At 41.3% G+C, this 27,200-nt stretch overlaps 1 protein-coding gene across 9 annotated transcripts; it reads left to right on the top strand.

Annotated features, from left to right (window-relative positions):
* Nucleotides 1–2,572: 2,572 nt before the first annotated feature.
* Nucleotides 2,573–26,059, top strand: MFF (mitochondrial fission factor). Of its 9 annotated transcripts, XM_014951776.1 has the most exons (11): nt 2,573–2,778; nt 5,747–5,874; nt 6,922–7,139; nt 8,044–8,216; nt 9,072–9,160; nt 13,171–13,245; nt 16,686–16,844; nt 19,393–19,410; nt 22,721–22,783; nt 24,772–24,856; nt 25,214–26,059. In XM_014951776.1, the coding sequence occupies exons 3-11, from the start codon at nt 6,923–6,925 to the stop codon at nt 25,343–25,345; spliced, it is 1,011 nt and encodes a 336-aa protein (XP_014807262.1). In that variant the 5' UTR covers nt 2,573–2,778; nt 5,747–5,874; nt 6,922; the 3' UTR covers nt 25,346–26,059. The 9 variants fall into 9 exon arrangements, with proteins under 9 accessions (XP_014807262.1, XP_014807261.1, XP_014807264.1 ...); XM_014951775.1 differs by lacking the exon at nt 5,747–5,874; XM_014951778.1 differs by lacking the exons at nt 5,747–5,874; nt 13,171–13,245.
* The last annotated feature ends 1,141 nt before the right edge of the window (nt 26,060–27,200 follow it).

Here is a 27,200-nt window from a genome sequence, read left to right as displayed (position 1 = left end):
AGACAAGACAGTACCTGCAGATACTCTGTAAGTGCACATGGACAGACAAACAAGCAGATTGTCTGCAACAGAAAGAAAAGGACACACCTAAAACTATCATGAGGATTTCAGTGTGAAAATAAGACACATCTGAACATCAAACTGATAGACCAGTGTTGTATGTAACATTCTTAAATAACTGAACAAGAAAATCAAGGGTAACTGCAGAGAGATCTGAAAACTGTCAAAGAAAATTATCTGTAGTAGGACTTCTACACAATTAAAAAATGGAAGGAGCATCTTAAAGGGGATCAGGGTACAGCCTGATGCAATTCTTTTTGAGATCTGACAGAATACATGGGGCCTGAACAGGCCGGCAGAGTCATGGCCTACCAGTGGTAATTCATAATGTGATACTGCACTAGAAATCACCATCTGGGCTCTTCTGGAGAGTTTCCTGGGGATTAGAAGAACTAGTTCATGGCTGCTTTTATTGTGTGACCACTCAATTTATGAACAAGTCATATATTCAGTGGAATAATTAACTGATGTCTGTGTAAAATTATATATGGAGAAGACCACATTTTCCTTGTGCTTTAGGAACCAGTTTTAGACTTTTTAAAGATTAAAAACAAAACAACCAAAAACTAAATCCCTTTTGATTGTTTGTAAATCGTAGACCCTGGAGAAGTGGTAAAACTGAAGATTCTTCTACGGATTGCCTGGTAAGATGTGCTCAGGCCAACAATTTGTGTTTCAAGGAAGCCAAATATAAGATCATACATCTAAGGGCAAATAATGTGTAATTCTCCATGTTATACAACTTTTATTTATATCTGGTAGGAGATCGTATTTCAGACCACCTACCTCTGTAAAAGAGTGCTGTTGGTATTTGTAAAGAACTGAATTAGCAAGTTGCGGGCCTTGGATCAATATTCGCTTCAATACTTCTGGCATCACTACTCATTTTGACCTCCAAAACAGCATGGGGAAAGCTCAGAGGCTGCTTTCCTCTCCTTAAAAAAAAGTATCTGCTGTATATACTGGCATTTTTATTTTTCTGTAAGGAACTGGAAAAGCGGCAAGTTACCCACAGCACAAGGAAAGGGCCGCTCTTTGGCAGCCCGTGCTGTGAGCGAGAGCCAGTTTGGGGAAGGGACAGGTCACCTAATGGTGCCCCTGGCAGTGCTTCACCCCCTGGGGAGATGTGTTCTGTGGCCAGAGCCAACAGGCCGGCTGGGGGTAAGCGAGGCAGGGAACAAGGGCTCCATCAACCCCATTCCCTGACAAATTTTATGTAACGCTAATGGGGGGGCGACTGACACAGAAAGGGCAGCGTTTCCCAGGCCAGGCTGGGTGCAGGCCCCACTGGCCCGAGGCACTGGTGAGGCCTCACCTTGAGTACTGTGTCCAGTTTTGGGCCCCCTACCATAAAAAAGACATTGAGGTGCTGGAGCAGGTCCAGAGAAGGGCGACAAAGATGGTGAAGGGTCTGGAGAATAAGTCTTATGAGGAGAGGCTGAGGGAACTGGGGTTATTCAGCCTGGAGAAGAGGAGGCTGAGGGGAGACCTTATTGCTCTCTACAACTACCTGAAAGGAGGGTGTAGAGAGATGGGGGTCGGTCTCTTTTCTCAAGTCACAGGCGACAGGACAAGAGGAAATGGCCTCAAGTAGCGCCAGGGTAGGTTCAGGCTGGATATTAGGAAAAATTTTTTCACCGAAAGGGTTATCAGACATTGGAATGGGCTGCCCATGGAGGTGGTTGAGGCACCATCCCTGGAGGTGTTCAAAAGATGGGTTGATGAAGTGCTGGGAGGTATGGTTTAGTGATGATGCTCCTTGTTTGTTGTGTGGGTGTCTATTTTTGTCAGGTTGACGGTTGGACAAGATGATCTTTAAGGTCCCTTCCAACCTAGAAGATTCTGTGATTCTGTGAGGCCGAGCCAGCAGCCGGGTGCTTGGGAGCCCCGGGGCATCTCTTCTGGGAGACGGGCAGGTGCCGCCCCGGAGCGCCCGGCCTTTTGCCCTCGCACAGCAGGGCGGGTTGCCGGGTTCATCTCCCCCACAGCCACACCTTCCGCCCACTTAATTAGATCTTCGCGTTTCCGCGTGACAACAGGGCGTTGCAGAATTAACACCCAACACTAGGTTAATTCACCACAGCACCAAGGTGTGAGCACAGAGCCTGAGCTCGGCCGCTTGGCAGCCAGCGCTGACGGGGCCGAGGGGCGGCAAAGCACGGTTTCAGAGAGAGCAGTGGGAGGGTACGGGCCCTGCCCGAAGCCGCTTCCCCCGGGGCGCCACCGGTGGCGGCGGGGCCCGGCTGAGGCAACGCGCCGAGGGGCAGGCGGCGAGGAGACGCCTCGGGGGACAGGCCGAACAGGGTCTCTCCGCGCAAGGACCAGCTGCCGCTCGGGCTCGCCCAGGGCCAAGCACCGGCTGCGAGCGGCCCCTGTGCCCCGCCGGTGACCTTGGGCCGCGGCCTGGGGACGCCTCCCGGCGCTCCGTTCCCTCACTAAACATGGATGCGCTCCGGCTCCCTCACACCGAGCGCCGCTTCCGCCCTCGTTCGGTCACGTGACGCCCGTCCCCTGCCCGGCAGCCCTTACGGCGGCCCGATGGGGACAAGCCGGCCGGTTTTTGCGTCTTACCGGAGGAGCGCGGCGGGGCCGTGCCGCGCCGCGTAACTACCCCCCAACCCCGCCCGCGGGAGGCAGCGCCGGGGTCCGGGGCAAGGCAGGAGCGGGGCCTGGCCGGGACGGGGCAAGGGCCCGCCGGCCGCCTTCCCACCGCTTTGGGTGAGTACGGGCCGCCGGGGCCTGGCGGCAGCGTCTCCGGCCGGTCCCGGGGGCCTCAGCCCGGCTGCCGGTCCCCCCACTCAGCCCAGCCGTCCCCTCAGCCCGTGTGTGCCCCTCCGTCCGCCACCCCTGCCTCCTCTCCTGCCCCAGCCCCGCTCTTCGCCCCCCGCTTGTCTCGGTTCCCCTTCGCCCCCCCGGGCCACCCGTTGTCGGTGACCGTCCCTTCCCTCCGGTGCCGGGTGTGGGGCGGCCGGTGGTGCCGGTGTGCCCAGCTCTGCCCGGCTCCCCTCTGCCTTCCCCCGGCGTCTGTCGCTGCCTGGGGCCGCCCGGGGCGCTCCCAGCACAAGGAATGTGCGGCTGCTCTGGAGAAACGGCTGTCAGGCTGGGACAGGGGGGTGGTGGGGTTGTTTTTTTACCTCCTAACGTTTCCAGTAGTGTTTTTGTATGCGGGTGTTGAAACCTCCAGCTGGAGTGAAACAAACTTGAAAGAACACAGCCCTGAGTGTTTTGTGATCCCACAGCCTTGTTTGCGTATAATAGGGTTGGGGTATTTTGTTGTCATCCTTGTGCTGAGGAGCGGAGGTGTTGTGTTTAAGAGTTAACACACATAACCGTGCCCTGTAGAACAGCTTGCAGCGTTTAGCCTACACCTGCCCCTCCTTTCCCTCAGATCCTTCTGTTAGTGCTTTCATAGCCTCTGACCCCGAGTGCCTCCGTGGTAGATGTTCTGACGGTTTTAGGGTCCCCTAATAGAGTCCTCTGTGTCCTGTAATACATGTCCTTAACCTTGCTTTAAGCTCTCCTCCTCCCGTTTTACTTGCCAAAGGATATCTAGGCACTTGACAAAGGAGCACTTTGTAGCCGACGTGCACTTGAACAGACCAGTTGTAAAGTAGCGGCCTCAGGAACAAGCAGTGCTGTAGCTGGAGGAGTTACAATTAGTTGGGTGTAGGCTGTAAAACCTGCTGTGTCTCAGTGCTGGCTGAGCCGTGCTGTTACCAGTGCTCATCTACATAGATCTCCAACGAACTCAGACATCCACACCGTGCATAACATTCCCAGTTGCAGCACAGATACGGCCAATGTCTGATTATTGCCAGAATCCTGACAAAATGTCATCCTTCACATTGAAATGCATTGCTTCGTCCCTGTCTCTCCTGTGCCGTTCCTGTTTAGGAGAGGGGAAGGGAGGTACCCTGTGTCTTTCTGAACACATATAGTTTACCTTGTATAACTTCTTTCTTCCCTTATCCTCCTCTGGATTTTCTCCTTCCTTTCTCTCTTTTGCTAAATGCCACTGATGCTCATTTGTGCTTCAGCTGCTCTCTGTCCTTTATTTATCCCGTGTTTGTGGTTGTATTTTTATTGTCTCATCGCTCCTGGACATCTCTTCTGTTCTCATGGCCCTTTATAGCTACTTAGTTCTCTAAATATCAATTTTAAAGTCCTCCTTCTCCCTGATATATTATTAATGTCTTCTGTAAAATGCTTTGTGTAATAAGAACATTACAGAAAACATAACCTTTAAATACTTGGAGGTTTTGCTCTGTTTCAATATTTTAAATTGTCTGTTGCTGAAATCTCTGTTTTGCTATTCTCTTCTAAGAAGGTATAAAAATTGAAATCTTTTTACAGAAAATGCAATTCTTAATGACACAAAGTAGATGAGAAGTAGGCAAGAGTAGGAAGACATTGAGTTATTGTATCTATAGGTCCTTGGCAAGTACAGTTAAACCCAAAGTGGTATTTAGTTTATAAAATGACTGCTCTAATGCTCTCCTTTTTTCTGTGTTTTACCTTCCAGCTGGAAAGCAGTTGTCATGCAGACTTATGTACAAAAACAATACCAAAGTTTAGGGAAGCTGGGGTGTAAGTGCTGGTGCAGTGTAGCAGTGCTTGTTTGCGAAAATTAGAGCCGTACAGGTATTTCAAAATGAGAAAGTGACCAAGCAGTGGAACACCTTTTGTCAAGTCTTGTAAGCATAACTGTTCTTTAAGCTGCTGCCAGCAGATATTGTGGGTACTTTAAGTTCTTCTTAAAATTCGGTCTCTTTATTGACATTATGATTTTTACTCCTATCGATTTGGAATTGCTTTACCGATCCACGTTTTGGAATGAGAAGCACCCTTTGGAATGTGGAAGTGTCAGAAGGCTGTGTGCTTTGTTCAAGTCACTGGCTGATGTAGCTGATGTCTTGCAAGAGGGACAAATCTTGCTTGCAAGACCAAAGGGCAGGGACAAAAAAAACCCCAAAGTGAAATCTTAAGAATTTTGAAGTGACAGAGCTGCTTGAGCACCTCTTGAATTCCTATAAAGTGCTTATTTCTAATTAAATGGGCTGTTCCAGTTCCTTTGACTTGATAGATGGAAACAGTAGAAATTAATACAGATACAGTAAATCTGCATCACTTCAGGTATTTCCTTTCTAACTTATTTTTTTTTAAGTTTACATAGAACATAGTGACCTTCTTGCCTTTGAGGTTTGATGGTTTATTAATAAATAAATACAGCAACTATTGCTTCTGTGTGATGGTGGGAGGAGTGCCCTGTGGTCTGTCTCACCTGTCACAGAAATGGTCTGTGCTGAGGACGTTTTGTTCACAAAGTTCTGCGTGTTCAGCATAGGAAAGCACACAGGCAGCAACAGACGTAGCCTTGCTGCCAAAAATAGTAAAACAATGCAGTTGCAATTATAGTGGCAAAACCTGCCTTTTTGCCAGGATAGATTACTTCATTTCATTACTTCAAGCAATGCCACTAAAAGATTTCTTGCTAGAGTAAGCTATGCTTCCTGTAGGCAAATTTGCCAGGATAAGTATATTTACATATTGTGTGTGTACATATATGTATAGAAATACATACTTATCTCAATCCTAACCCTAAAAATAACTGTTATCTCAGTCTAAGCTGTTGTCAAGGTCCCCAGCCTTGGATGAAAAGTTTCTCACAACTGAGCATTCCTTGCAGCCACAGTTTCCTCTGGGAGCCACTTTCCAGCCCCGCTCTGACTGCAGCTCCAGGATGTCTCTCTCCTGACTGAGCCCATAAACGTAATCTGTCTGAGCCATCAGCAAGGTCCACCCACCACTGCCCAGGTGAACAACTTCTCTCAGCCATTCAAGTTCCCTTTCCAGCACACGGTTTCCATCAGCAGCCTCTTTGCAGCCCACCTCCAAGTGCAGCTCTAGGATTTCTTTTTCTCTCAACCTTAAAGCTAACCTCAAAAACGCAGTTATCTTGGGTTTGTCGTCAGTACGGCTCCCAGCAATTGCCATATTAGTAAGTTTTTTACAGCCCAGTTTCTAGGAGATTCCCCCACTGCTTCACATGAAATTTCTCTCCTTTTCTAGGAAAATTTATACATGAAGTACTGGCAACCTCTTCCAAGTTTAAATAAAGTCTTGTTCGCTTTCTGCTCATCTTGTATCTATTCTGCAAAAGTAAGACTTTCATTTACATGAAAGTCTTTTACATTTTCAGGAGTGAGAAGTTTACAGAATTGCATGTGATTAGGAATGGGTGATGGATATGCTGGGTTTTCAAGCTGATTTGACAAGCTGTTGATAAGGAGCTTTGTCCTTGAAAGATGGAGTGAGACCTGGGTGGCTGGCAGCAAGCAGAAGGCTGGTCCCCAAGCCCAGCCCTCTCTTTTGTTCCCGACATCAACCTGGAGTTTTGTAAGACTTCATCCATGTTCTCAAATATTGATAGGCTGATCTGTTTGAATACATATCAGTATTTCAGATTCCTTGCCAATCCTGAATAGATTTCCAACTGATCCTGCTGGTTCTTTTTGTTTTGTTGCCTTATTTGGTTTTCTTTTTCTGCCAGCTAGAGCAGGAATAGTACATTACATACAAAATATCTACTTTTTTTTTTTTTGTCACAGCTCAATTTGAGGACCCTCAGTGCTGCTTTAAGCGTTACCTACAGCATCACTTTGTTCTTCTGTCATTGCCCTCAACTCTCAGCTCCTTGTCACTACATTTCCTATGAATTTTATCAAATAATTTGTTTCTCTAAATAAGTCTGTTCAGTTAGGATCATCTCTTGCTTGCCTAGTAATCAGAACAGAGTTCCCTTTACACGCTTTCTGCTGGTTTCCTATATTGCTCTTACAGCTTTTTGTTTTCTTTTGCCAGGATGAGTGGGGCTGCGTTCCCGTCTCCAGCTGCCGAGATGGCAGAAATGAACCGCCTTCAGTATGAAATGGAATACACGGAAGGAATCAGTCAGCGCATGAGGGTCCCAGAAAAACTCAAAGTAGCTCCTCAAAATGCTGACCTTGAGAAGGGCGTCCAAGAAGGATTTCCAAATGCCAGTGTAACTATGCAGGTTCCGGAGCGGATTGTAGTGGCAGGTATGTCTGCATCACATTAAAAGATAAACAGGCAAAACTTTACATTAGTTCTCCAAACTTCTGGATGGACAGAAATATATATTGATATATTTTTAAAAGAAAATGCCTTCTGGTTTTCAAGCAATTACTGCTTATCAACTTTGACTTAGGAAGTTTCTTAAACTCTAAAAGTGTTTCATGAATAGTTTTGGTATAGCTTGGAGTCGAGACAGTTAACAAATGAATTATGAACAGAAAATTTAATTGCTGACTTTTTATCTCACTAAATCATTTCTGAAGCAAAAACCATTATTGATTTACACCTGATTTTTCTTAATTAACTATAAGCTAAAGTAACTATAGCAAGTTTGGGAGATGTATTATATATTAGCCATGCAAAATGTGTTTGATTATAAACAAAATGCTAGTTATGCTAAGGGCCTGTCTGTCATTGGGTGGACTCTATCAATACTTCTCTGCTATTTATGGTAATGGACTTCACAGAGACAGAGCTGGACTTGCTGAAGGCCTTACAATTTGCAAAATGTGTGACATGCATATATTTTATGCTTTGAAAGAGAGACATCTTCACATCCCCAGTCACCATATTTCTAAACAAATACACCTTTAATAGGACTATAGCTTGAGATTAAAAGTGCCCACACTTGCACTAACAATTGATGTTGCTCTGGATTACTCAGAATCATTGTTCTTAGAGAAACTGCTCAGATAAGTGTCAATTAATGCGGCCTTTGTAAGAGCTTTAACCATAGTTTTTGACAATACAGGACCTCTTAAAGAAAAGTATGCTTAATTATTTGGCTTGATTAGGAGAAGTAACTGACGTGATGTGTTTCTGAACTTTAGCCCTAGCCCTGAGGCTTCAGAACCACTTGCTTTCTATTGATAACTGATGTTCTTGCAGGTAATAGTGAAGACATTCCATTTTCCAGACCACCAGACCTTGACCTTCTTCAGTCTACTCCATTCAAACCACTGGCATTGAAAACTCCTCCCCGTGTTATTTCTCTTAGTGATCGACCGCTAGATTTTTTGGACCTAGAAAAACCTCCGCAACAGACACCTCAAAATGAAGAGGCTAGTACTTTTTTTGCTTTTTCCTTAATTGGGAAGCACTCTACTAAAGAAAGTTAAATGACCAATGATTTCTCTGCTATGATGCAGATATACTTGGTGCTAACATAAATTGGGAAAATATAAAAATATTTTTATTAGCACTGTAGTACTTCTAATTATGACTTTGAAGCTCCATATTTAACTGGCAGATGGCTAGGGGTTGCCATGCTCAGTAGGCTTACACAGAACTTAAAAAAATAAAGTAATAATTAGAAATACTCAAAATACTTTTAACAAAAAAATCCTTTTGATGGAAGAGAAAGCCGCAAGTTTTTTTTAATTTGCAGGTTATTCAAAAACAAGCTAACATTCTTTTAACATGTATAGTTAACCTTTGGAATTCGCTGCCAGATGATATAAGACCACAAAGAGTTAGTGAGTTTTAATAAAACTCTGAAAATCAACTTCAAAGATTGATGTAGCATTGTCATCCAGGGGTATGATGTATAACTGACATCTTAGAAAATGAAAAATATTTATGAAGTGCATACTCTACAGACTGTTTAAATACAGTAGAAATATACTTATGGGAAGTGATATTAAACATAGTGTTGCTTTCTTACATACTCAAAATTCTGTTTGTTCGTGCTTTTGGCATCAGATCACATGGACAGATAATGACAGGATTGCAGTAAGTTTTTCATGTACCAGCATCAGATCCTGTCATCAGTTGTTTTCCTCCTAATCACTGTGAAACTCATCAAAATGTACCTTATATCTGAGTGCAGATCTAACTTTACAGACTCCAATGCAAGTTATCAAGTGTCTTGTGGAATTCCCTGTCTCTGATCTCTCCCCTCCTCCCCCCTTACACAGGTCCGCTCGGTGGGAAGGCTGAAGAGAGAACGTTCCATGAGCGAAAACGCCACTCGGCAAAACGGGCAGCTGGCCCGGAACGATTCCATGTGAGTAGAGCAACAGCCTGCAGGGACACAGCTACACCTTTGTTACATATTTCCTTTGTTATTTATCTCCTCCTTATTTGGTTGGGTTTTTTCAACTAATATTTTGTATGTTGTGGCAAATACATAATTTTTAGTATTATAAAGCCAACACGTTTCTTAACTTCTATACTTTTTGTTTAGTGAGGTGACTCATTTGTGAAGTATTTTGTTGGAGTGGATGGGTGGGAGTGTTTGTGGGCTCACAGTTGGTTTCACCAGTTATTGTGAAATGTTACTTCAGGAAATTTTTCAGTTTCTGAGCTGGTATAATTATTTTTTTCTCCCCCCTGAATTTTCAGGAAACTTGAGTTGTGTGCATGAAAATGTTCCTGGCTCTCTCACTTTTGATACTATGTAATGGTTTTCATTCATAGAAAAAGGAATATATATATTTTTTATAAATATTAGAATAATTACTTTTTTTTTTGGTGTCATAATGGTTTTCATTCATAGAAAAAGGAATATGTATATTTTTTATAAATGTTAGAATAATTAATTTTTTTTTGGTGTCGACATACTCAATGTATTGGAATCTCTGAGTAGATATCTTTTTTGACATCAAAATGGTGAGTAGAATTTAGAATTGGAACTACATCTATTGATACCATCTGAGGTAGCAATTCTTATGGTGCTTTCTGAAGACATACAGGTCTGTATATTTGTATTAGATATCATAGTCTGATTAGTCTGGTTTATTCTCAATGACAGCATCTCTCCACCTGGCAGTAACTGTTTTTGCAATGTAACACTTAAAACTCACATATAGGATGATTTCTAATACAGCTACCATAAAGAATACTTTCCCTTGTTGAAGGGATGTTAGATACAAGACCTAGAAGATGGGATTCATCTGTCCCAACGTAGACTGTATAACACTGTTGCTAAATTACCATAAATTTAATTTTCAGTAACTAGGGGGAAATAAGTGCATAACCTACTTAGGGTCTACCTATTTTTAGTCTAAAACAGATCAAGTGAATTATGTCCTAGAAACGTCTGTTTTCTTCTATTTACAGCAGGGGTGCTAGGAGGTACTATATGTACTACATATTTATCTGTTAGTTTGTCTAAAATGCACGTGCTGATGCATGTTCTAGACATGTTATGATTCTCCTTCTCCTGCTCCAGATCTTAATGGAAATATTTTTGCATATCTTCCTGTTCTTACTTAACCAGGCTTTTGGTTCATAGAAGCTGATAGCTTGCACACGTCTGCATACTTGAGTCTGCTGAGCTGTACATGCTCACTGAGCTGGCAAAACCAGGTTCACCTCCATAAGCTCCTGATCAGCTCGATCTCCAGTGTTCTAGCAGCCTTTTAAGTGCCCAGGTTCCCTCAGTCATCCAGCTGTGTCCTGTTGGATGGGTCATACTGGAATTTCACTGCAGGAGTGGCCCTCACTTGCCTATCTGATAGTTTGCACGATACGTGCTGGAACAGGTGGGCTTCATGTGATGGAAGGTGCCTGTGAAAAAGTTTACCCCTTTGATGTTACCAGCTCTGCTTTGCCAGTCTTTGATGTATTGGACTGAAAGGAAAACCAGATGGTATATGAATTCTTGCAATTTCTTGAAGTCACTTTATGCTTGCTCCTCAGGTTAGTTTAGTCTTCTGAAAGCCATGAGCTGTGTCTGCCCAGCCACCCATTGTGAAACTGGCACGATCAGCTCTGACTGGATCTATCCAGGTGCTGTCAGACTTCTCACATATGTTTGGACTTACTGAATCCAAAAATCAGAAACCTGTAAAACTCACCTGTGGGCTTTGTGGTTGCTTGGTAGCTATATATAGAATTACTGGTTTAAAATGGTCTGAATATTATTTGCTGTGACAGTTTATTAATCTACAAGGAGTCCTTCAGAGGCTTAGCAATACAATACGAGCTTGGAATTCTGTAAACTGAAAAGGATATGATCAATGAGCATATAACTGATAGCTTGAGTGACCCGATTTATCATTCACAACTGCCAGGAAATTATGACACGTGGAGATTAGTTTTCTTCTCTTGATGCCCATGGTAGTGCCTGCATAATGTCAGTTAAATAAACTAAATTTCCAATGCTAAGCAGTTTCATTATGAGTGTCTTTTAGCAAAACTGTATAAACTTCAGATAGATCCAGGATGAAAAATGTGAAAAATACCAGCTAGCTAATACTGGGCTTGCTGTATCTGTGCTCTCCCCATGTGGAAGAAGTGATCTTTCTTCACTGCAGCATTTCATACTTTCTGACCTGCAAATAATGTATTTTAGTAGAACTTAATTTGTCTTGTCTTCTCAAGTATTTGTTTTTCTTAAGGCAGAAGTTATGCTGTGCCCACCTTTTAGATCATCTGCTTTGAATCACTGAGGTTCCTAGAAATCACTTATCTTTCTGTCATCACTGCTGCTTCTGACTCAGTGTGATCCAAAATAAGAAACCACTTTGAACATGCTGTGGCGTTTCCAGTGATGCTGAGCCTGGCATTTCTTGCTCATCCAGGCTTTGTCAATCTCCAAGTGGAGAATGTGACTGTGTACCTGGGTCACTCTCAGAAGAATGTTCTGTGAGTTCAGGTTACAAAAGCACTGTGTTCAAGGTAGAACTTGAACGGCTCACACAGATGCAGGAAAGCCAAGTCTCTTGTACTTGGTGAAAAGGGTATGTCTTGGCTCATTTCCTCACAATTTAAGGAAAATGCAGGTAAACTGCAAAAATATTTGCAAGTTTCATGTAAATAAAACCAGAAGCAGCGAATCTACAAACAAAATTGACAAGGTGGCACTCTATTTTCACTGTGATAGCTACTTAGAGAAGCTATGCATATGGAAGTGTTATTGTATAGCTCAAAATAGGCAATACAAGCAAACAAACCTGCTTGATGTAAATCGTGCTACCTCAGATGGTACTGGGTATCACCTAGCTCATAGGCTACCATTTCTATTAAAGGTTTGTAGTAAATGTAATGCATGTCTTCTAAGCTTAGTTTTCTTGGTGATAAATTAGACCTTTTAAGTAGATAAATTCTCTTTGCACTACAGAAAACATAATTGTACACCTGTTACCTCATATGTGTCACGTTGAAATTTCTTGAGCATCTAGAAATATTTTTTTTCCAGTGGTACAAAAATGTAAGAAACCAGCTGCTCCTGAAGTTATTTCCAGTGTTGTTGGCTGAAAGAAATAATCTTTGTTCTAGTTACTGCAATGACATGATGCTGCTTCATCAAAGCTGGCTCAACTTTTAAGTTTGTACCATGCCTAAGTAGTTCACTTTTGCAGTAACAAGTACTATGGTACTCTAACTTGACAAACATCAGCTCTTTATTCCTGTGCTTGTGTGAGTCTAGTTCACGTCTTCAAATAGGGAGTGAAGTCCATGTTTTATTTCAAGTATTTAATTCCTATCCAGAAAATACTTTTGTTTTTAAAAAGCTTGTTTCTCTCACCTCCTTGATTCAGCTTTCTAATAGATATGATAGTCTGCTCAGATGCTGTGATGAGGATGCCGTTGAAAAGGCACATGGAGCACTGCCTTTTAAAACCTTTGTTTTCTAAATAGAACTATAATACTCAAGTTTTAATCTAGGATGGTGTTGTCCTCCTTGGACAAAATGTTCAGATGTACTGCACAAAACTCCAGTGCTTGACCTACAAAGTGACAAAATTAAACATTCTGGAATAGATTGTCAGATTGAAGCAAAAGAATTGGCTGGGCTCCCTATCACAGTGTTCTCTACATAGTACACATAGTTGTTTCTTTTCTGTTGTTTTCATCTTCTCATCATCCAGATGCATGCAGAGACAGTTCTGAGAATTTTTCGGTAGTTGGGCTTCACTAAACACAGTAATTCTCAGATGTTTTCAAAATAACTGAGACTAACAAGTAGGTACCTGCTTGTACAATAACTGCATAGCAGTAATGACAGCTCTCTAAATTACATTCTATTTATAAGGATACATACTTAAGGGATTACAATTATTATTCAAGGTGGCACAGATCAGATACTGTCCCAAGAAATAAAATGCCACGGTTCCAGTCACCTCTTTCGACTAAGGACTGCACGTAAGCCTAAATGTTACCTGGTATCTGAAAATCAAGAGTGTGTTTAATTATGTAGCTCTCTGCAATACTAATTTTTTTTTTGCTAAGTATCTGTAGCTTAGAATGTAAAATTTGAAACAGCTTTTGCTACACTGAATGTGTGGTTTCTAATTTTGCTTCAGGGTTTCTCAAACTTTTCCAAATCGTTTCCCTGTATAAAGAACATCGGGGAAAAATACCTAGCGGCAAAAGGAAAGGGGTAACTTCAACTAAGAACTGATTTGTAAAGAAAAATTAAATTTCAAAACTAGCTTTAGTTTGTTTGATTCTTTGTTCTTTGGCTGTTTTTGAATGGCTGGAGGAACAAAACTTTTTTGTTGTCCATGGCCAGTCGATGTTGAATGCAAGGATTCTACTTCTGCATCGAAAGTCAACAAACCACCACGAGTGCATGGAAAAGGGGACAGCGTTTCATTTTTTTTCCTACTCCAACCTTTCCCTTAGAAAAACACATCTCTCTAGAGAGTTCAGTTGCACAGTTTGAGAAATTCTGCTCTTCATGCAAGTTGTGGGGGAAAAGGTTATGGTGTGCACGTCTTTAATGAGAATACAGTCTGTCTCTGTGGTTGAATTTAAAGTAACCTTGACTAGCTAAATCTATTAACCTCTATTTGATACTTCCAGAACAGTAAGTCAGAGACATATCTGAAATAAACCCTGTGTATAGCACAAATGTCTTGAGAAGATTTAGGGGAGAGCTTTTGCTCTGCACATAGTAGAATGTTACTGTGCTCTTCCCTAGTAACTTCTGATTCCATTTTAATTGTTTTGGTTCCACACCCTGGAATTGACTGGTGTTTGTAACCAGGGAGTGGTATAGTAAGTGGCTGGAGCTGTATGTAGGAATTCTTTTCAGAAATTTGAAATGAAATTATACCTAGGATAAAGACTGCTCAACTACAAGTAGAGGAGAGAAGGGGAATGGCCACAATGTCTAATTATAAGTAATCATATTCAATGTTAGATAATTATCCTGATGTTAGAGATTATTTTTCTTATGTCATCTTGGCTGATTTGTGTATCAGATATTTGCCCATAGTATTTCTTCTCCATGGTCGCTGACGTAGTCTGAAGGACTACCACATGGGTATAGGACAATAATTTTGAATCCTGAAAAAGGTGACAGAAGAAAAATTTTGCTCCTTATTTTGATTTTTGTGTTGTTTTTTTTTTTCCCCTCCTTGTTCCTTAATCCTGACATCCTCATAATAGAATTATTCTCGCTTTCAGGCAGAGAGGAAGAGAGAGGTCTGTCTCAGACTATGCACTTTAGAAGGATATTAAAATTAACAATAGCCTTTATGGGGAAAAATTAAGTAATTTCATGTAGCTGTACATTTTAGTCAGGAGCAAACAGATTTAAATAATTAAATCATCTCTTAAGTAAGAATTAAATAATATCTTAAAATGAATTAAGTAATCTCTTGAAACTGCCTTTTCTTACAAGCCACCTATAAAACAACAAACATAAAGTAGTCCAGGGACTACACCACGGAGTTAGGAATTATCTAGTTCTGAAGTCTGCCTTGTTTTTTTTGTTATTATACACACTTTCCATTTTATTAGCACATGTAACTTTCTTCTAGAGAATTTTGTGCCATTTTAGTTAAATAGTTTTGTGGGGTTTTTGCTTTTGTTTTTTTTTCCCAGAATCTACAGAAGACTTTGTATGCAAGTAACATTACTGTGGTATTTACAGGAATACCATTCTGGAAAACAGGAATTCCACAATACCTTCTGGTTTGCAATAGTTGTAATTACTGTTTGTTACCTTTTTTTAAGCTGTCTTTCAGCCTGTTCTGTAAATCTCTGAAGTGATGAGCAGGAAAAATTTCTTTTAATATAAAACATACTACGAATTCAAGCCTTTAGCCCTTCCCTCATTTACCTTAGGGCAGAAAATCCACAAAGGAGTAGAAATTCTCATAAATTCAGTTTATCAGTATTTCCGTACTTGGCCCTGCTTCTTAGTAGTTTTCTAGTGAACATTGACATTTCCAATGCAATTCAAGAGTAAAATGTGTGGATGTGACCACTGGCATTAATCAAAGTAGAAGTCATCATAAATATAAAAGAAAGATGGATTCTACAAGTCCTGGAGAATGATAAAAGCTGTAAAGAAGCAAAGTAGATGTTTATTGATTTCTCCTTTTTACTTTCTCTTGTCCAAATGTGCTCTACAGATACTTGCAGTTTAGGTAATAAATTGTGACCAGTGTCAGCCAAGCACCAGCCCATGCTGTCTTTGCATGTCTCGTGAAGCACAGGACAGCTGAACTTCTCTGTGGGTGAAGTGACATCCGTGTAACATGCTTTGAATCTGTCTTTTCAATTGAATTTTCTTTCTTACTCAATTTTGTGATCTTGGTGCCAGCCAGTCGTAGAACAACTCCATGCAAAATAAGAGTATCCATAGAATTATGACCCATCTAGAGATTATCCAAATATCAAACCAGCTTCCAAACACTCAGACACTAATGCTTTGTTCAATTTCTTAAAAATACCAAAAGCTGGAAGATTGGCATTCAAACTCCAGAAACTGTTAGAGCAAAGCATGAGTGGCAAGATCAAAGGAAATGTTTTTAACTATGGATGCTGATCTTGGAATAAAAACTATTCCAAGATTTAAAGGGTACCATGACTCGTGCTTTGGTTTACATTTGTGCTAATATTTACAATTAAGTCAACACAAATTGCTTCCTATTTAAAAGGCATCTCACCTTTAATTAAAGTTTCCTGATTTAAAAAAAAAATTAAAAAAATTAAAATATATTGATGTGCAAAGGACAATGTGGATAACATCAGGTTGAATGTAAAGAAGTACGAGCAAATCAAAGGCAGTTTATCAAAACTAATTTCTGACTGATAGAGATGAAGTTTGTATAATCCAAATGGTCATGTTTGAATTTCAGTCATGTGTATTTTAAACAGGATTTTTCATCACAGTCAAAGCTCAGATCATGGAATTTGTTGTCACTGGGATACAAATTCTGTGCTTTTTTAAAATTTCTTGCAGTTGCCTTTAAGCTTTTTTCCATGTGCAAGTCAAAATAGTCTCTTCATCTTTAGTCAGCTTGAACAAAATTTTTGTTGAAGAGACTCTGTGGGACCTCAACAGATAGAGAGGTAGCTGGACAAGAACTTCATAAAACCAATTTGTATAACAATCAAAAAACTGTCCTTGGATTATCACTTGTGTTTGTTTCTGAAGAACATACATAAATGTGGCTGGTGATCCCTACACTACTAGAATTTGGGAGTGTTACGTTATAGTGGTGGGAGAAGGGTAAACCAAAAGCAAGCAATAAGCATTTTGCAATGGGGTCTATCTGAAAAGCTTTTTTAAATTTAAAATCTGACTCTAGTATTTCTCTCTTCATTTACTGTGCTTGTACGAACAGTGTGACACCATCACTGCAACAGGCTCGTGTCTGTCCTCCCAATATGTTACCTGAAGATGGAACTAATCTTTACTCTGCTCGTGGCATTTTGTCGTTTATCCAGTCTTCCACTCGTAGGGCTTACCAGCAGGTCTTGGATGTGCTGGATGAAAACCGCAGGTGATTGGTTGTCACTGATTCTGCCGGCTTTTGCTGCTTTTCTTTTTTTTTTCTTTTCTCCTTTTTAGTGGAGTTTGGTTTCTGTTTACAAAATAATGAGATGAAATGATTTGCTTTTGCTTTCCTTTGCTTTCACTATTCACAAGCAATTTAATTGTCCAAAATTCACATTTCAAAATGCTTCTGTTGGAGTCAAATATAGCATTGTTTTGGTTTCCTTCCAAGCAAAAATCAAAATAGGAGGTGTTATTCTGTGACTGCAAAGGACTTTGCTGTTCCCAAATTGTCAGTGTTTTCTGCAATTAATATTTGACCCTGAGCCTGCAGATTTATGAGCCTTGTCTTCTGCTTTTCTGCTGGTGAGCAATGGTGCAAATCAATAAGATTGGGTTGATGTTGTCATAAAGCACTCAAACAAATGTACAGAAACGGGGCAGGATATTGTGCAAGGCGTTGCAGACGCTGCTTTTGGTAACGTGTCAAGACTTCAGTCTCTTTCCTTTTTTATTGGGAATAGTTCTCTCTGAGACATGGCTGATGGTAACCTCTTTGCTGGATGCCGAGAGCAAGAAAGGGAATGGTTGCTCCTCTCATTAATGCTGTCTCTGTTTGTATGGGTGGGTGGATACTTTGAGAGGTCATGAGCCAATACAAGCCTCGTGGCAATCAGGCACTATCCCTGGAGGTATTTAGAAGACCTGTGGACATAGTGCTTGAGGACATGGTGGTGGACTTGGCAGTGTCAGGTTGACAGTTGTATGCGATTATCTTAAGGGTGTTTTCCAGCCTAAACGATTCTACAATTTCCATTTTCTTCAGTGGAGTTTTGCCCACTTGATATATCCTTGGACTGTTTTGATTTGGCAGATCTAAGGTAACACTTAAAAGTGCCAAATTAGATGGAATTACAAGTTTGTTTTGTTTTACAAAATGAAAGAATGGCATGTTTAACACTGCAGAAACATACATAAAGGCTAGGTAAGGGTGATTTACTGAAAGCAGTTTTCATGTCAATAGCATGTTTGCACGGAGGTTCAGGTAAAAATTGCCCACAGTAAGTCTCTAGTGTCGGGCCAGCTGAGACCTCTAGGGCTTGCCAAGAGGTGGAATTAGAGGAGATAATTGGCAAGAACGTTGGGAGGAACTGCTCATTCCTCCTCCAGCCACTCGGTGTGGCCTGTGCTCGGAAGTTCTTTGAAACTTTCATCTGCCTCTGGTTGCTAACATCCCAGCAGCACTCTTAAAATCTTGTAGCGTGAATTTAAATGATTTGCTTTCTAGTTGTTTTGGTAATAAAATGTCACTATCAAGCCAATCTTATTGTCAATATTTTTGTGTTTGCAGTCACTTTTTAAACTGGCACCTCCTGTAGCTCACCGTATTTGCTGACCTGACTGGATATAAATACCTGTATTATTCCTGAATCATATAGAACTCCAGCCTTGCTGGCCTTTATGTTCTTACCCTGGGACTTAAAAGAAAACATACGAAAAAAAAAAAAAAATTAGCTGCATAGTTACCCTTGAAATTCTGCGAGTTGGATGCTTAACCCTGGCTCTGAAATTTTGGGCTGTAGCTGTTAAAATTTTGATGCTTGTCAACAGTTGGGTAGCAATACCGTTTTTCCCTTGTCAGTATTAAAAATCAGATGGGATTACAAGTTTGTTTTATTTTACAAAATTAAAGCTCCCAGATAAGGAGGAATTCTACTGTGTGTGAATAATAGCACTTATGGATACTGTGCCAAGAGTCCTTGTTAAAATATAGACTGAAATTCTAGCCCTTTCCCCAGTCTGCAGTGAAGCTAACGGGTTTTATTCCTGGCTTCCATTAAGTATGTTCTTGCCAATGTTTTGGGTTCTGGAAAGCATACACAGATGCGTTACATACACTTTCAACTTACTTCAATTATCAGAAAATTTCTAGGGCTCTGAATACTTTAAAAGCTGCATTATTCTTCCTGGTTTGGGTTAATTTTTGAGGTGTTCTTACTAACCTTCCTAGAATAAATGGGAAACCTGTTTCTGTCACCAATGAGCAAATAGATGCCAAACCCCAAACTTTTCAATAAGGTGAAAGTGTATTCTTTGTGGTTGGGTGTTCAGATACCCACTGTGACTCTCCAGCTGGCGTAGGAATGTGAAATTTGGATGATCCACTTGCATGGTTGCAAAATACTGCTAATTTTAAATTGCTCCAAACGTGCACTCTGTTCTTTTGCTCTGTGTAATGTGCTATCTATCTCAAAACCTTATGTATTTTAACATTTTATGCTTAATACTAGAAGAGATCTTTTAAAATGAGCGAGATCTGACTGTGTGTTACTTGCTGGAAATATTTTAACTTGTTTTATGGCTTGCTTTTTCTTTTTTTTTCCAAAATATTTTCCAATCTACTAAAACTGCTAACGGTAGGTGCTGATTGTACTGCTGCAGATAACGAATTATGCCTAGTTGAGCCGGCACTGCTCGCATAATGGTTTATTTAAATGGGCAACAATTTAATGATCATTGTTTACACTGTCTGTTTACTCCTGCATTTCCTTCAGCTTGGACAAGGACAATAGGTCAGTTTTGTTTTCCAGTTCTAACCATTTTTCTGTTTCAAATTCTGTTGAATGACTGTAGGGCCTATACCTAGTGTTTTTGAAAGACTGATCTTTTATGCTGTAGGCAACAACCAGAAAACCAGAACCACCAAAAAACACCCCAGAACAACCTCCTACATTTAGGGAGAGCTTAGTGATGTCTTAAAAGCAGGAAAAAGGCAATTTCATATCTGAATAGAGTTGTGTTGAAATCTGTACTTTACCTGACTATTCTTCAACTCTTGGATAAATACCTTTTTTTTTTTAGGAGAAGAAAGTATGGAAATCAATTACTATTTCCTTTCTTCACGATAGCCCTTTCTAAAAAGCCATTATCCTTCTTAAAAGCTAAACTTCACCCACATATTCATATCTTGAGGTGTTATGACATCATTTTTTATATTGAGCAAGTTAATGGTATTTTTCATGGTAGAAATAAAATAGGACCGGAGTTAAGACCATCGCAGGGGGCTATGCTTGACTTTGGATTGGGGTAATATAGTTCAGAAGAAAATGAAATGAGTCTGAAAATGCTAAGGATCCTGGGAAAAACAGTAGCTTGATGCTTTATTGAAGTAATCACTTAGAGCAGAGAGACAAGTGAGGAACAGTTTCATCCAGTCACTGATTCTTCAATGCACCAATCCTTTCTGTGTGTTGGAAGCTGAGCTTCTTACCCAGTTCATGTCCAGAACACATCCATAAAGTCCTGGTGCCCATTCTTACAGCCTTTTTGAGATTTCCAGGTCTGTTAAAGTACAGAGGGAGGTGACCGTAGCTGCTGCCTCTGCTGGGCAAAGGGCATGTGATGGCCTCAGTCCCCTGTGTGCATGCACAGACACGATGGAAGTTGGACCCAGGGACCTAGACTGTCCACACTTGTGTTTTGCTCCCAGCCCACGTGTGTATGATTGCATCGTTACTGTGGTATTTCCATTGCATGCTCTGCTCTAAGCAGAGGAAGACAGACCAGATTCATTTGGTCACTGCCTTATTGCCTGTTTTCCCACTGTTATTAAATGGGATTACTCTGCATTCCCTTCATGTGTCAGGCTGCCACTGCATTTGCAGTGAAATTAAGTGTTGAGTACACGGCCTCAGAGTTACGGCTGCTTCTGGTCATGTATTAATGTTTAGGATGTAATTGACAGAAGTAGCCAGAAAATTCAAAGATGTAATGTACTCTTACTCAGTTTTTTAAAGAAGACCATGTGTGTAGTAGCTTGACTATATTACGCTTGTGCATTCAGTATTTGCCAAAAATCTTGATGCTGATTTGGGGGTAAGGTGATCTCAGTTATGAGGCCACTGTGATCTCTATAATGAATTTTTTTGTTGATATGTAAGACCAGGAAAGTGAAAAGTGTGGGAGAGGCAGGGGAATGTTCTGATGATCCTTTTGGGTCCACCTGTAAGGAAATAAGTGAACTGCAAAGAAAAGGAAGAAATCACGTGCAGCTTCTTTGCAGCCCGGCTGTGCTGAGAAGTGGGATTAAAGCTTGTCTTTGGGCCGAGTTTGTGATTTGTACAGATCCCAGAGTGCTGTAGTTTTATTCCTTGCTGTAGCCCTCAGCTACCCCCAAGCCAGGGGCTTTCCTTGGGAAGGGTAGTGTGAATTAGTATGATTAGTTCTGCAACAGCTATAAAACTTCATTTGCCACAAGATACCACAGAGGCTGAGAGTTCAGAGAGCATTTGAGACCTATCATTCTCATTACACAAAATCCAAATGTTGTTGTCCTGTGCCAGATGGTGTGGGAGATGCCTGCTGGATACTGTCAAGCTGACCTTCACGTATCTGCCCCTTAATTACAGGTGACTTATTTTCGCAGAGAAATTCTGCAGCCTGTTCCAAATTCTGCAGCTGCTGTTTGAGAAAGCATGAGAAATTCAGCAAAGTATTTCATCCTAGCATCTCTCAGACAGGACTTTAGATTAGCTGAATTATTTCTCTGATTAAAAAATAAGAATATCTTTTTTGATAAATTTCTTCAAGACCTCATGCATTTAGTTAAGAATATTATTTTATTGTATGTATTGGGAATGGGTATTTCTGTTTAGTAAAGCACATCATGCTGGCTTATTTTACGTGCTAGACAGGAAAACATCGTGGTATGCCCTTACCGTGCTGACTTAGGGTAGGAACTAGTCCCAGGAGGTATTGCATCAGGGAGCAGAGTTTGCTAAGGCTCCTAGATCCTGATCCTTTCAAATGATATTTTTGCATAGTTCTTGCTCATTTTCAGGCCAGGCCACAGTGTTCTCTCAGCCACCTCAGCACCGAGTCTCTGCCTCCTACGTGTACCTGCTGTAAAGATCTTTGTGCTTAGATCCTCTTTCTCTTTAATTTTATAGCCTGGAGTAGACATGGGTTAAACTCATGGTACAACTACCTCCTCTTGGCATTGGGAAAAGGGAAGGAAGTGAAAAAAGATTTCAGGCTCTTGAAGAGTTTGGTCCACATCACAGATGTGGAAGAGTAGTGCCTCATTACTAGAGGTTCTGAAGACACATAGTAGTGGCTTTGTCAGAAGGTACTGCTGGTGTTCACATTGTCTGTAAATTGGGACACAGTAACTTCTTATTGCAAAGTGAATGTATATTATATAGTTGCAGCAGCTTAATCAGCTCTACCTTTTTTTTCTCTCTGCCTAGAAAGAAAAGGAAAAGAAATTGAAAGAGCAACACTTACAAGGATGTTCATACCATCTACTTGAAGCTTTTAGTCGCTTCTCCCTGGAGAGATCTACCTCTCTTTGGGCTATATGTTGTCCTTAGGCTACTAGCCCAGGTTTTCTGAATCAGATCTAGTGTAGATAAATAAAGAAAAGATAAATCTCCCCTTTCCCTAGAAGGAGGAGAGGATGATTGTAAAGGCTTTCATAAGTATATATATACTTTTTTTTCCATTGTTATTGGTGGGGGTTTGTTTGGGAGGGTAAGGGGGATTTTTTTAAAACCTGAAGTTTCCCATGGTTATTTTCTAAGGCAGATAACGTCCTCCCAAGTGACTGTTCCAACAGTTTGTCTTCCGTAAATGAAACTATATAATCAAAAACTGCCTACGTGTCTTAGCTGCATAAACATTCAGTGTTGATTAAATTTGAATAAGAGAAATATAAAAGTGCAATTTACAACAAAATAAATAGATATTGAATTGTATTGAAACATTATACAATGTGAGTGGAAGTATTCTGATGTTCCTTTGTTCTGTGTGGTTTACCTCTTCTCTCTGTTTGTCATTTCCTGTTTCTGTCTCGTGCTTTCTGTCCACACAAACCTGCCGTAGGCCAGTGTTACGTGGTGGGTCAGCTGCTACCACTTCCTCTAACCCTCATCATGACAACATCAGGTAAAGAGCATTTTTTTGTTAGTCATGATCCGCTAATTTAGATTCTAAAATTCAGACTTCTGTTTCCCTATTTCTAGTATCCTTATTTTAAAACACAGTGTTTTTTCCTATCCTCCCTCTCAACTCTTGAAATATTTCAGGCGGTTATTCCTTACCCCTCCAAGTCGTCTGCAAAGACTTGTCTCATAGGTACAACGTGCTGCAGAATTCTGGCTCAAAGCGATGTGCGAGGGGAGGCTCTTAAATTACATTAGCAGTATACTTGGAGTATTTTCTGTTCAGTAGTGAGTTTCATATTTTTATTGCCAGAAAATTTGACCTGGCATCACCTTATTTTTTCCACGAGTTCTCAGTGATGTGCCTGTGGTGGTAGTTGTAGCTGGTGGATGCCTTTTCACTACCGTTACCTTGGCGGGTTGACAGTCGTTCCAGGGGAACTGGACTGACACGTAATCTCATGGTCGGGAGGAAGGAAAAAAAATATAGTCCCTTCCAGGTCTGTTGTTCCCATTTCCCACTACACTTCTGTGTTTTCACCAACATGGAGATTACGTTTGTGCTTGGGTAGACACTGGATCCATGCAGGTGATTCTTCTCTAACTCAGGAATTCCGCTTTTGTAACAGCCCAAGAGATTGTCTCAAGGAATTTCTTGCTGGTAGCCCTTTCCTCTCCTTGTGCACCCATCAACCCAAAGAAACACAGACCAAAACATAATTAACTTCCTATCTCTTACACAGTGTCTCTCAAGGATCTAACTGTTGTCAAAGTCCAGACTAATGTTAACTGTCATCTAGAAACAGCAATCCTTGTTCAGAAACAACACGTTAATGACCAATGGTACAGGGAAACCTTTGGCAAGTTTTCTGTTGGCGGGGGGGGGAGAGGAAACCCTGTCTGAGCTGAGGGCATTCTGTAGACCTTTGCTGAAAGTGGTGAAGGAACGTGCAGTACAGAAGTAGTATCCGTTGTGCAAGCTTCAGGAATACGACTCATATTCAGGTTAGTCAAAGTTGACCATTAACTGGCATTAAATGCTGAACGTTCTTTTAGGTGTATTTTGTTATGAATTTGATAATCTTGATGTTAGTTTGTTCAATTTCCTAAGCTGCTTGTGGCAGCTGTTCAGATTTCCTAATGAGGAAGCAGGTCAAGGGGAACTGACATTGAAAACTCAGGTTTTAAGACAGAGTGACAAACTCAGTGGTAGGTGCAGCATCAGGAGCTACTTTTACCTGTCAGTTGTTGGAAAAGAATCTGGTTAAGAGATAGCATTTGGATGATCAAAACACATACGTAGAGACTGTCTGCTACTTCCCAACTGATAATAAATGTGCCATGTTTAATTAACTTGCCCTGGAGTTAGAATAGTGTTTTCTCTGAATCACTACGTTAAGAAAACTGAGAGGTGCTCTGGGAACAAACTTTTTAATGCGCACAAAGTGACTGTGCAATAGATTCTTTATTTGCAAGGTTCTCTGCTTAAAATTCTGAGATTAAAGGGACTGATATCATTAATTTCAGTGGTGTCCACTTGGGATATTTAAGTAGGTACTGAGCATAAGACACCAGTTCTTTCCAGGTCTTCATTTGGTTATTTCTAATCTATTGCCAAGTCTCTTGCAACTTTAGCATTTTAGCTCAGGGAATTTTCAAGTTTCGTTAATCAGTTAAATAACTGTAAACAGTCTCTTGATAGACCAAGTGCCAGCAAGAAGTCAGTCTGTGTGGAGAATCTTCAAAAATATTTAAATATGGAGAGCAATAAATCCAGATTCAGTCAAGCCCTTATCCACTTCATATGTCTTTGTGCTTTCTTCAGTTAGGATCCAATTGAAATAGACAAGTCCGTAAAAGCTGGGAAAAAAAGTTTTCTAATTCTTCTCAGCACCACCACCAAAAAATGCATCTACTAGAATGTTGATAAAATATGATACTTGCTAATCTTTGCATGGATGAGACAGCTAAGCTCTCTCTCTTATCTGGTAGATACGGTCTTTCCAACTTGGATACGCCGCTTGAGGGAACACCAGATGACATGACAGTTGTAGATGCTGCTTCCTTAAGAAGACAGGTATGTAAAGCACACAAATTGGTAATATTAAGAAAAAGCTGTAGTGATAAGATGGAGGAACAGGTGTTCTGTGTGGCTGCAAAGGTACCCATAACAGGGATGATGAGGGATCCTTTCTGTACCCTGAGGGCTGGAGTGCCCTCACTGTCCTGTATCATCTGTGAATCTGGAGAGTCCCACACCGTTTCTGTTCCTGCTTATAAGGGACAGCAAGATCTGATCACTAACCATTGAAGACAGTCAAATTATCAAGTGTTTAAAATCCATCCAAGATACTAATTTTACATGGCTATTCATAAGCTTCTAGAAAGTCTGGCAACTTTTAATGAAGTCTTAAAAGCCTTTATTTATTTTTAGATAATCAAACTTAACCGCCGTCTGCAACTTCTGGAAGAAGAAAACAAGGAGCGTGCTAAAAGGGAAATGATCATGTATTCAATTACTGTAGCTTTCTGGCTACTCAACAGCTGGCTTTGGTTTCGGCGCTAGACACAGCTCTTGGAAGGATTTAATAGTTGAGAATACAAACAACTTGCAAAATTCTTTGTTTCTGTTTCTGAATTGTATGCTGTTTTATAATTCATACACTGGAAACTTCCACCACAGATAAAGGCTATAGAGTTGCAGTGTTAAAGGGACACCCTGTTGTTCAGTTATAATGTATTTAATAGATTTGCATTGCAAATACTTGCAGTATCCTCCTGTGCATGCTTCAGTGTAAATAGGGGTCAGCCAATATGAAGTCTGCTTCATGCAATGTAAGGACAGTGATCTGCAGAAATAACCACTGGATGTTTCATTGTGGTGGGAAGAGAACAAATGGAATGGGTTTGGAAAAAAAGTACAAAAACAAAGGAATAAAAAGTAGTTTTTATTGTTTTGTTGTTAGATGCAATTGAACATGATTGCACTAGTTTTCCTTTAGCCTGAGTAGTTTGAGGTGTGCCATATTCAAGGAGTGTGTCCTGTTTCATGAGTATGTTCCTTGTTTCAGCACATGTTCTGGTCAAAAAATAAAAGGTATTCTTTGCTAACATGGAGACTGTCCAGAGCTGTGTAATATGTATTTTTTTTTAGCTTTAATTTTGCAGATGTTTTTCTATAAAATACATTTTTGAGCAAGTTAGTCTGTGAGTGATCAAAAGATTATGGAGTACAAGATACTGATGTAGTATATTTAATAAAACTCTCTCAAAAAAAATACTGAACCATTATTTAATATTATTTTAATAAAATTTATTTAGAGGTTCATCTGAACTTTCAATCTTTGAAGTAAGTAACAGTGATAGACTGAACAACTGAAAAGTAGCAGGTGGGCATCTGGTGCCCTGCTGGGGGCTGTGGGGTTGTTCTGGGTGTGTGTGGGGAGGACGCAGGTATGGGACGTTCCACGTGGGGAATCAAAGAATAGTTTAGGTTGGAAGAAACCTTTAAAGGTCATCTAGTCCAACCCCCTGCAATGAGCAGGGACATCTTCAACTAGATTACTCAGAGCCCCATCCAGCCTAACCCTGAATGTTTCCGGGGATGGGCACTGTGGTCAGTTCAAACATCCCCTGTTCAGTCCCACGATCTACTGCATGTTTGGTGACTGCTGTCACACATGCTGCCAGGGAGACCTCAGCCTCTCTGCCTTATGGCTCCCTGCCCCTCTGCGGCTGCAGCTCGCTCACCTGTGGTGCTGTAGCAGCCACAACCCTTCCCTGCGGGTGTATGGACAACTGACAGAGTCAGTGCGCAGGGGAATGTGCAGTGGTACCAAAACAGCGCTTCAAAGGGGACCTTTCCTAGAGCAGCTGACCTACACCCCTGTGCAGGACCGTTAGAAGGCTCTAGAAGTACAGACATGTGAGAAGACAATGGTGCCCAACAGCTGCAGGAGAGAAGGATGTGGAGCCTCTGTTGGCGATGCCCACGGCTCACCCTGCGGCGGCAGAGCAGCCCCGTGGCTACCTGTGGCCTGTTGCTAGCCGGGAGGTGGCTGGCAGGCCGGTGCAGCTGGTGGCCTGGAGCAGCACCAGGGTAAGGATGGGCTGTTCAGGGACAATCAGCACAAGGAGCCCTGTGGATCTGTTGGGCTGTGTCCTGCGGGTGCCCTGTGAAGGGATGCTGCCCTCACACCTCTCACGGGCTGTCAAGTTCAACTGGGTGTCGTGCCCGGCATTTGTGGCTTTGGCACCGCTGTGGGGGCGGCTGCTGGGTCTCTTGGGTTTGGGCTTTGTTCCCCGTTATGGGACTCCACCAGCTTCTCTCGGGGTTTGTGGTGCACATTTTCTTACCGTGAATATTGACAGCGTGTGCCCGCGTCTTTCAGTGAAGAGAGATAAAGGGAAGGGCCTGTTTT

The sequence above is a fragment of the Calidris pugnax genome, unplaced genomic scaffold, assembly GCF_001431845.1.
Source record: "Calidris pugnax isolate Ruff unplaced genomic scaffold, ASM143184v1 scaffold197, whole genome shotgun sequence".
Lineage (NCBI taxonomy): Eukaryota > Metazoa > Chordata > Aves > Charadriiformes > Scolopacidae > Calidris > Calidris pugnax.
The sequence above is the reverse complement of the archived record's forward strand: the minus strand, read 5'-3'. Positions and strand labels throughout refer to the sequence as shown.